The sequence below is a fragment of the Ceratotherium simum genome, chromosome 16 (genome assembly GCF_057802395.1).
Source record: "Ceratotherium simum simum isolate JZ-2026a chromosome 16, ASM5780239v1, whole genome shotgun sequence".
Taxonomy (NCBI): domain Eukaryota; kingdom Metazoa; phylum Chordata; class Mammalia; order Perissodactyla; family Rhinocerotidae; genus Ceratotherium; species Ceratotherium simum.
In genome coordinates, this window is record NC_141915.1 from 13,511,135 (window position 1) to 13,521,937 (window position 10,803).

A 10,803-nucleotide genomic window follows, 5' to 3' on the forward strand; every position below is an offset into this window, starting at 1 on the left:
ATATAAAAGGTAGTGACTGGCTTTGTGTAAACGCCCAAGTGTTATCTATTATTTTAACTACTTGCATCTATAGTTTCAATCACCATCATACAGAAGAGTTCAGCTCTGATGTAGTCAAATTTATCAATCTTCTTCCAGGGAGGCTGTTTCCTGCCTTGTTAATGCAGATCTTCACCCAAAGGTTATAAAAATATTTCCTGAATCTTCTAATACTTTTATGAGATTTGGGGCAGGGATCCTTTACGGGATATAAACACCTTAAACCTGCAGATGCCCTGGGATGGAGACCCCTGCCCCCAAGGGAAAGGCAGGCATGCCTTCATTCCTAGCATCTCCAAATTCAAATCATTTCTGTGATGGGGTGGGGTGATTAAGGAGCATGGAGTTAAGAGGACTCTCCAGGCAGCTGCCTGAATTTGAATCTCAGCTTTGTCACTTACTAGCTACGTGACCTTCAGCAAGCCCCACAGCCTCTCTGTGCCTCAGGTTCATCATCTGTATAATGGGCATAATAATTATACCTGCCTCCTGGGATTGTTTTGAAGATTAAGTGAGCTAATACTATAAAGCACTTAGAATCGTGCCTGGCACGTGGTAAGGGCCACATCCGTGTTCTTTGTAAATATTATTAATCAATTAGCTAACTCCAGCAGCCTCTCTGTTCCATGGGTGGGGAAGTCTGACCACTGCTTCCTTCCACCCTCTACCCCACTCTTAGAGCTCTTAAGCCCTCTCTTAGTCATCAGCTTCCTCCATTCTGCAGCCCTGTGGACAGACAGCAGGGAGGGTCTTAGGGCCGTTGCACAAGACCCAGAATGGTGGAAAGACTCACCTGAGGTCACCAGAGGCAAGCCTGGCCATCAGGCCCTTTCCACGCATCTGTTTTTGTGTGTGTGTGTGAGAGGAAGATCAGCCTGAGCTAACATCCATGCCAACCCTCCTCTTTTTGCTGAGGAAGACTGGCCCTGGGCTAACATCAGTGCCCATCTTCCTCTACTTTATATGGGGCACCGCCACAGCATGGCTTGACAAGCAGTGCATCGGTGTGCACCCAGGATCCGAAGCCCAGGCCGCCAAAGCGGAGCGCATGCCCTTAACCACTACGCCACCAGGCCGGGCCCACCCCCCACACACACAAAGAGATGTGTGTGTGTGTGCGTGTGTGAGAGGAAGATTAGCCCTGACCTAACATCTATTGCCAATCCTCCTCTTTTTGCTGAGGAAGACTGACCCTGGGCTAACATCTGTGCCCATCTTCCTCTGCTTCATATGGGGCGCCGCCTCAGCATGGCTTGACAAGCGGTGCATCAGTGGGCGCCTGGGATCTGAACCTGTGATCCCCAGGCTGCCGAAGCGGAGCGCACGAACTTAACCGCTACGCCACCGGGCCAGCCCCTCCACACATCTTTTCAGGATGCTTCTGCAGAGATGACCCTCCCCTTCACCTACTCCCAAACACACGCTCACACATATCCCCACTACACACTCACACGTCCACATGCACACGTTCACGTACTCTCTCTCTCTCTCTCTCATATACACACAAACTTCTCCCTCCATGGCATCTCACTTATCAGGGGCCTTGTAGTAATAATCCCGTTCACCATGGTAAGAACCAGGGAGGGGACATGTTGACTTAACTACCATTGTCTGTTTACGACCTACAAGGTTGTGGGTACCGAGCCGAGACGGTCTCACTCTGGCTACAAATATAACTGGAAGATCAGCATTGGCTGCGGGCCTCAGCCCCTAGACAGGAGCAATTGGAAAAGACCCCCAGTCTAAAGCAGAGTCTGCTAACTCTTTGCCGCTTAAAGAAGTTTATAGAACTGTGTGCCCCTTCCTGCATTCCCAGCTGACATTTAAAACGTTTCTATTGTAAGTTTAAATAGTTGCAAAGGATGTGATTTCCAACACTATTGTCCATTTTTAGGTATATTTTCATCCAAATCCTTGGAACGGCAGATCGAGTTCATTCAGTTTATGGGAAATGTCCGCTGTAGGGTCTGATGAGCAAAACCTGTCCTTAGCTGCCAAATCCATCAGACAGACCAGCCTGGCTGTCTGTAAGAAAGATGTTAAAATGTTGGCTTCATTTTTTTATTGAAATAACTGGGTTGACACCCATCCCTGAGACAACCATCTCACTTCTGAATTCTAAATCGTAGATAAATAGTAGACTGTCACACACCATCGGAACAGCTAGATAAGGCTTGGCGCCCTGCCATGGGCTTGTGGCCGGGAGGAAACACCTCCAGTGGGTTTCTGCTGGCGCTCCCTCTGCTTTGCTCCCAGGGCCTCCCCAGCAGAAGCCAAACATCCCCAAGGGGTCCCTCTGGCTGGCACCCTGGAGCTTTTTACACCCAGGGCAGTGCACCATAGTAAAACTCAGAATGGGAGAGAGGTGTATGTTCCTGCTTAAAATGATGGCAGGTGATTATTAAACGGGATGTGGGAAAGGAGAACCGAGGCTTGTTCTCAGGCAGATCCATCTTAGGAAAGAAATACATGGCCTTGAGGATCTGTAAAGAGATGCTCTCAAGACTTTGTTCATGTAGCCCCTGGAAAGTTCTTCTGTGTCCCCAGGGTCCCCGTACCGCAGTGTGAGAGCCTCATTCCAAGGCGTGGAGATGGACTATTAGGATGGGGGAGGGGCCTGCGGAGAGGAAGCACGCACGTGCTAGTCACAGGTTGGGTGTGTGCACACAGGTGTATCCTGAGTTGTGACAGTATGTGCACACACATGGCTATGTGTGTGTCCGTGTGTGTGCCACCATCCAGGCACCCCCAGGGGAAACTTAGTGCCTCATGACCCCAACCGCCGCCACCTTGGAACGGGACATGTGGCTGCTCCTCGCTGCTGGACTGTGGCTCTGTGGGCCCACACCCCCTCTGAGCCCGTGGCAGGGTATGTGTCTGTGTCTGTGCGTGTCCTGGTGGTCAGATTGCTCAGGTCTGTGAGAGGAAAGCATGTGTCAGGATTCCTCAGCCCTGGCTGATTTTCCGGTCCCCAGCTGAGCTGAGAAAACGTGAAAGGATGAGTGACCGACCCCACAGCCATGATCCGAAGCTCAGGAGCCTTTCCAGCTCCTCCCCCTCTGCTCCCTCCGCAGCCCCTGTCCTCAAACCCAAAGGGGCTGTTCAAGCACGAGGTCTCAGCCAGAGCCATCTCCTTCTCCCACCCGGACTGTCCCTCACACCCGAACACCACCCATCCTCAGTGCTCACTCCTCTGTGCCAGGGGCACAGCCTGGCCCCCATCTCCCAGCAGCTGGAGCTGGGCTCAGAACAGGACCCGCTGAAAGACCCCACTCCAGCTTGAGCCCAGGGCCCCAGCTCCAGGCCCGGGACACCCTCCTTACCCGTCTGAAGCAAACCAGCATTGCTGTCACTGATCTGGAAAAACTTCTGCACATCCAGCAGCACTCCTGTGGACAGACGGACAGCGCTCAGGAAATGGGAAGTGGCCCTGCAGGCCTCTAAAGGCAGCTGCCTCGCGTTTGGGACAGGGCCACCACTTACCCACACCGCACAGGGCGTGGCACCCGGGCCCACTGTTCTCTTCCCCTCTCTCCCACGCATGCGTACAACCACACACACGCACAGATACAGGAGCCAGCACACACAGGTGAGTGCACATCAAACACACACAGAAACACACATCCCGAAGGCACAGACAAGCACGCACCCCCAGCCACAGACACACAGTCATGCAGACACACAGACATGTGGCTCCACATACGCACATACAAACAGGCACGCCCAGAGAAACAGCCTCACAGAGGCACAGATGTATATACACACACAGGAGCCTGCACTCCACAGGCGTGTAAGCCCAGTCTCGTACACCCAGACACACATATACACTGAGATGTACACATAAAGACACACCCACAGTCACGCACGCATGTGCACACATGCTTCACAGTCAGAGTGACTGGCAGCTCCCTGTTGATGCACGGTGCATAGCCATTCACTTAGACTCCAGCCTAAATGGAAACCCCTGGGATTGTGCAACACAGCAGCCCTGCTCGTGTGCAAATTCCAGACATTCATAGGCGTACATATACACGCGTGAGCATGTACATGCAAAGACGTGTGTGCCCAGGCCTGCACACGTGCATGCACAAGCCTGCTCCTCCAGAGGCATGAACACACAGATATGGGAGTGCACGTGAGAGCTTCACAGGCAGGTCCCCATGAGGTCCGACCATGACCCCACCTCCCTGAGGGCGGCAGGCTCTTGCCCTGGGGGCAGCTGGGTCTCTGAAGCCCCTCCAGGATCTTGCTAGGCCATGGGCTGGTGCAGTGGGTGCTCAGCCCAATGCAGAGAGAGGAAGCGGGCCCCAAGACCCCGGGCTCTGTTCCCTGAAATCCCCCCAGCCCCTTGGTGATAGTTCAGAAAGAGTTAGTCAGGACCAAAGCACCTGCTCGTCTGAGCTGGGAGGCTCTGGCCCCGTCATTATCAGGAACAGTCATCACTCTCCCTGAATTACGGGATGGCCAAGGCCCAGGCCCTGAGCTGGACACTTGCAATTGTGGCCCTAAGAGGTGGGGACTGTCATTGTCCCCATTATGCAGATGAGGAAACAGAGGCTCCAGCCTCCCACGGTTGTGCAGCTGGAATTGGAGCTGGCACTAGAGTCCCAGCCAGAGGCAGCTCACCCTACCACCCGGGGTGACAGAAGAGAGCAGAAGGCCCCAGATGGGGCCCTGCAGAAATGCCCACATGGTGGGGAAGAAAGCCCCACATCTACTCCCCCAAGACCCGCCAGCAGGCAAAGACAGGTCAAAGGAGCAGAGAAGCGAAGGAAGAGATGTTTGTTTAGATACTGACTTTGGGCCCGGTCGCCACAGCATCCAGGCCCACCACCCTGCATGTCTTTCCTTCCTTTTAATATTTGTAATTACACTAATAAGATATATTCGTTGGAGAGAAAAAAACAGACAACACAGATAAGCAAAGTAAATAGCCACATAAAAATTCTCTATAATCGCACTCTTCTTCCATTCCAGGAAGGGCTGGTCCCCTCGTTTTGTCTGCTCTTGGCTCCTCCCAATCCTGTGGCGCTCTGGGGGCAGCCCAGGGCCAGGTGTGGCCCCAGCATCGTTTTTCACCTTTAAGCTGTCACTCTGGCCTCCCGAAGAGCTGCTTCCCACACAAGAATTCTCATTGCCCTGAGAATGGCTGCCCCCAGCCGTCCCCAGCGTGGTTTCACTTCTCCTGCCTCCTCTGTACAGCCAGAGGAAGTCCCAACAGTGATGGGGCCTCAGGCAGGCAGGACTCAGGGTCTGACGGCCCGGCCAGGGGCCTCCCAGGGCGAGTGGCCAGAGAGCAGGGACCCAGCCAGAGGGGCTCAAAGAGCTCCACACTCACGATTGCCCGCTCCCCTCTGTCTCTTGCTGCCTCCCCTCCTCTTCATGCCCGCCACCCACACTCCAACCCAGGCCTCCTCAGCTTTGGCCTAATCCATTGCAGGAGCTCTGAATTGACCTCCCCATCTCATTTGCCTCCATCAGGGCCTCAAATCTGATTATTAGTCCCTCCCTTAAAAAATGTTTCCATAGCTCCCCTTTGCCTCGGCAGAGAGTCCAAGCTCCCAGCCTGGCACCCAAGAAGCCTATGATTTGGCCCCAAACACCCTTTTAGAATAGCTTCCTACTTCCTTCCCCCTCTCCATCCCTGATCAGAGCATGCACTTTCACCCCATGTGCCTTGGCTCACGCTGACCCCTCTCTCTGAATGCCCATGCCTCACCCCATTCCTGCCTTGTCAAATTTCTCGGCCTTCAAGGCCCAAACTAAATTCCCCTCCTCCGTGAATTCTGCCGGAACCCTCAGTCACTCGTCCTGGGGCTGCCCCGCTGAGTCTCACCCCACTCTGTTCCGTCTTAGAGCTACTGGTACATGTGTTCTGTGTCCCTCTGAGCTCCTCAAAGACGGACACCGGGGGCCGGCCCCGTGGCTTAGGAGTTAAGTGCGCGCGCTTAGCTGCTGGCGGCTGGGGTTCGGATCCCGGGCGCGCACCGACGCACCGCTTCTCCGGCCATGCTGAGGCTGCGTCCCACATACAGCAACTACAAGGATGTGCAGCTATGACATACAACTATGTACTGGGGCTTTGGGGGAAAAAAAAAAAGGAGGAGGATTGGCGATATATGTTAGCTCAGAGCCGGTCTTCCTCAGCAAAAAGAGGAGGATTAGCGTGGATGTTAGCTCAGGGCTGATCTTCCTCACAAAAAAAAAAAAAAAAAAAAGACCGACTCTGGGTCTGGTGCTGTCTGCAACCCTCTGAGTCCCATTCATTCCACATCTGCTTCTGGTGTGCCAGGCTGGTAGCTGATGAATCAATATCCTGGCCCCAGCGATGCCTGGCCACTGCAGGTGCCCCCTCAGAGCTCCACAGGCTGGTCTGTGCCTCCCTCGCCTGGCCACATCTCTGTGCCTTGCAGGATCCCTGTTAATGAGCTTCTCCCTCTGCCCCATGAGATTGTCATTCCTGAGTTCAGGAAATATAAGATTGACTGCCCCTCCCCTGGGTCCCCAAGGCCCACCAGAGGATCTTGCCCACAGTTAGTGCTCAGTCAATCTTGAATGAATCAGTGACGAAGAGAGAAAAGAAGGTTGAACCTTGAATGAATGAATGAGTAAATGAGTGAGTGACAAGAAGACAGAGCAGAAGCCTGGTGTCTGCAGGAAGGAAGGCAGAATGTGGAAGGTTTGCACGCAGCCTGCTGTCCCGGAAACACCCAGCAAGCTATTTCTTGCTTGGGAGCTGGGCCAGGCTGCCCTATCTTCCGTAACCTTACCCCGGCATTCCACCCAGAACCTCCGGGCCTTTGCCTGAAGGCTGGTCCTCCCTGCTGTGCTCACCCACCCATTGTGCACCCACACCCATGTGCACACTCTTAGTTTGGGGCGGCACTGGGAGCTCAATCGGCCTTCCCCCCGTCAGGCTTGGCTGAAAACACCTCCAGGGGTGAGAACAGCAGGGATGCGCTGCACAGGAAGAAAGTTTGCAGGACGGAAGGCCACGGGGGATACGCAACGCCAGCCGGTAGCAGAGCAGCCAGTGAGGGGACGAGCAGGTGCTGCCCAGGAGGCCCGTCTGCTTCCTCACCTGCGATGATGAACCAGTTCATGTAGTTCAGGAGGTTGATGTAGCAGAGCACGGCAGCGGCCACATTAGCTCTCCAGCGGGGCAGGGTCCAGGGGGCGGGCATGGCTGAAGGGGGGCACTGACCTGAGCCCGAGGGCCCAGAGCACCCGCCTGGCCCTGGGGAACGGCCCTGAGGCCCCTCTGCCCCAGGCACCCGGCGCTCCGCGGACATGCCCGCACCCTCACCAGCCTGCAGCTGCTGGCCCAGGACGAGTGCCGAAGCGAAGACACATGGGCTCTGCACCGAAAGCTCACTTCCTGTGGGCTCCCAGCCTCTCAACCTCAAAGCAGCTGCCTTAACTGCTTGGCATCTTATCACAGGTTCCTGATGAGCCCACCACAGCCTCGCCGGTGAGATTTCACCATCCCCAGTCTCTAAGCACTGCTAAGGAGGAAGACAGCTCCCAGCCCCCCCACCCTGGGTGACTGGACAGTACCGTGCCCTTGGTCGAGCCTGCGGCTGCAGTGGCTACAGTGGCTGCGATGAGGAAGAGAAGCTTCTCAGGACAGGAAACGAGATGGGTCTCCAGAGTCTTGCTCACTGTGAGAGGGTCTGGCTGCCCACACGAGAGGTGGGCTGTGAACGAAGAAGGGACTCGAGCTCGGGTCAAATCAGGAGGGCTGAGTATTGGCCAGGAGGGCAGCACTGGACTGGACTGTAAGTGAAGGCTAGCACCCACTCCTGTCTAATGCCCTACCTGGAGAAACAAGGATGCCCGAGGGGCTGCCTACAGGAAGACAGCCTGGGCAAAACTCACCAATGGAAGCAAAATCCAGGGGGGAGTTTTTGATGGGGGGCAAGATATTGGCGTGGTCCTCAAGTGTCTCTTTGTGTATTGTTTACTAGTAGTGGGAGGTAGGGGGAGAGTAACTATACAGTAGAAGAATCAAGCAACATGTTGACCAAAGGATTAGAATAGCATCATCAATGAGGTACAGTGAGCACCTGAGCAGGGCACAATATCGTCTAGGCAGGATTCCGGCCAGGAATGCGCGACCGGATCTAATCACGTGGAAACATCAGACAAACCCAAATTGAAGGACACTATTTTTTTTTTTAATAGACTTTATTTTTTAGAGCAGTTTTAGGTTCACAGCAAAATTGAGGGGAAGGTACAGAGAGCTCCCATACACTCCCTGCTCCTACACATGCACAGACTCCCCATTATCAATGTCCCCACCAGAGTGGGACATTTGTTATAATCGATGAACTTCTTTGACACATTATTACCACCAAAGTCCATCGTTTACATTAGAGTTCACTCTTGGTGTTGTACATTCTATGGGTTTGGACAAATGTATGACATATATCCACCATTATAGTAGCATACAGAGTAGTTTCATTGCCCTAAAAATCCTCTATGGTCCACCTATTCATCCCTCTCTCCCCTCAACCCTTGGAAACCCCTGATCTTTTTACTGTCTCCTCAGTTTTGACTTTTCCAGAATGTCATATTGGAATCGTAGAGTATGCAGTCTTTCAGATTAGTTTCTTTCATTTACTAATAGGCATTTAAGGTTCCTCCAGGTCTTTTAATGGCTTGATAGCTCATTTCTTTTTAGTGCTAAATAATATTCCATAGTCTGGATGTACCACAGTTTATTCATCCTTTCACCTACCGACAGACATCTTGGTTGCTTCCAAGATTTGGCAATTATGAATAAAGCTGCTATAAACATCTGTGTGCAGGTTTTTGTGTAGACATAAGTTCTCAACTCCTTTGTGTGAATACCAAGAAGCATAATTGCTGGATCGTATGGCAAGAGCATGGAACACTATTTTTTTTTTTTTTTTGGTGAGGAAGATCAGCCCTGAGCTAACATCCATGCCAATCCCCCTCTTTTTGCTGAGAAACACTGGCCCAGAGCTAACATCTGTGCCCATCTTCCTCCACTTTATGTGGGACGCCGCCACAGCATGGCCTGACAAGCGGTGCATAGGTGCACGCCTGGGATCCGAACCCAGGCCACCAGCAGCGGAGCGCACGCACTTAACCACTACGCAGCGGGGCCGGCACCTGGAACACTATTTTTTTAAAGGGACTGTATTATTAAAAAATTTCAAAGTCATAAAACGTTATTTATGTCTTTCTTAGATTAAGGGATTGTTTCAGATTAAAAGAGAGATGATAATTATGTGCAACATGGGACTCTAGACGGTCCTGTACTGGAAGGGAAAATGCACGTTATTGGATCAATTGATAAAATTGGAACGCAGACAGTAGATTAGGAAGGAGTATCATATCAGTGTCAGATTTACTGAAGTTGATAACTATACTATGGTTATGTAATGAAGTCCTTATTCTGAAGTATTTAGGGGTAAAAAGCCATGATGTATGCAACTTACTCTCAAGTGGTTCAGGAAAAAAAAATAGTAGATAGATAGACAGATAGATAGAAACAAATGGGTCAAAATGTTAATAATAGATGGATTTTGAGTAAAGATTATATGGGTTTCTTTGTACTATATTGTGATTTTTCTGTAAGTTGGAAATTATTTCTAAATAAAAAGTGAGGGGGGCCGGCCCTGTGGCTTGGTGGTTAAGTGCGCGCGCTGCGATGCTGGTGGCCCGGGTTCGGATCCCGGGTGCGCATCGAGGCACCACTTCTCCGTCCATCCTGAGGCCAGAGTCCCACATACAGCAACTAGAAGGATGTGCAGCTATGACATACAACTATCTGCTGGGGCTTTGGGGGGAAAAAATAAAATAAATAAAATCTTTAAAAATAAATAAATAAATAAATAAATAAATAAATAAATAAATAAATAAACAGTGAAAGCACAAAAGGAAAACAACCCAAATAAAGTTGAGCAAAGGACAGAATAGACAGTTCTCCAAGGAAGATAAACAAATGACCAACAAGGAAATGAAAAGATGCTCAATATCACTAGTCATGAGGGAAGTAAAAATCAAAAAAAACGAGAGGGCCGGCCCTGTGGCTTAGCGGTTAAGTGTGCGAGCTCCGCTACTGGCAGCCCGGGTTCGGATCCCGGGCGCGCACTGACACACCACTTCTCCGGCCATGCTGAGGCCGCGTCCCACATACAGCAACTAGAAGGATGTGCAACTATGACATACAACTATCTACTGGGGCTTTGGGGGGAAGAAAAAAAAGGAGGAGGATTGGCAATAGATGTTAGCTCAGAGCCGGTCTTCCTCAGCAAAAAGAGGAAGATTAGCATGGACGTTAGCTCAGGGCTGATCTTTCTCACAAAAAAAAAAAAATGAGATACCACTTCATACCCACTAAGACAGCTAGAATTTTTTTAAAAATTAAATGAAAAATACAGAAAATAACAAATGTGGGTGAGAATGTGGAGAAATTGGAACCCTCATACGTTGCTGGTGGGAATGTAAAAGGGTTCAGCCAGCGTGGAAAATGGTATAGTCGTTCCTCACAAGTTTAAACATAGAATTACCACATAACCAGCAATTCCACTCCTAGGTATATTCCTAAAGAATTGAAAATAGGGGCTCAAACAAATACTGGTATATGAATGTTCATAGCAGCACTATTCACAACAGTGAAAATGTGGAAACAACTTACTTGTCCATCAACTGATAAACGGGTAAACAAAATGTCATGTGTTGCTTAATGACGGGGACACATTCCGAGAAATGCATTGTCAGGCGATTTTGTCA

General features: G+C 51.2%; 1 protein-coding gene across 2 annotated transcripts in view; it reads right to left on the bottom strand.

Annotated features, from left to right (window-relative positions):
- Positions 1 to 7,516, bottom strand: part of SPNS3 (SPNS lysolipid transporter 3, sphingosine-1-phosphate (putative)) — a 46,940-nt gene extending 39,424 nt beyond the window's left edge. For both annotated transcript variants that reach the window (XM_087440607.1, XM_087440608.1), the window contains exons 1-2: positions 7,121 to 7,516; positions 3,363 to 3,428 (exon numbers count right to left, since the gene is read on the bottom strand). In XM_087440607.1, the coding sequence (XP_087296733.1) occupies positions 3,363 to 3,428; positions 7,121 to 7,331 (277 nt within the window). In that variant the 5' untranslated portion in view covers positions 7,332 to 7,516. The remainder of the gene's footprint in view (positions 1 to 3,362; positions 3,429 to 7,120) is intronic.
- Positions 7,517 to 10,803: the final 3,287 nt, after the last annotated feature.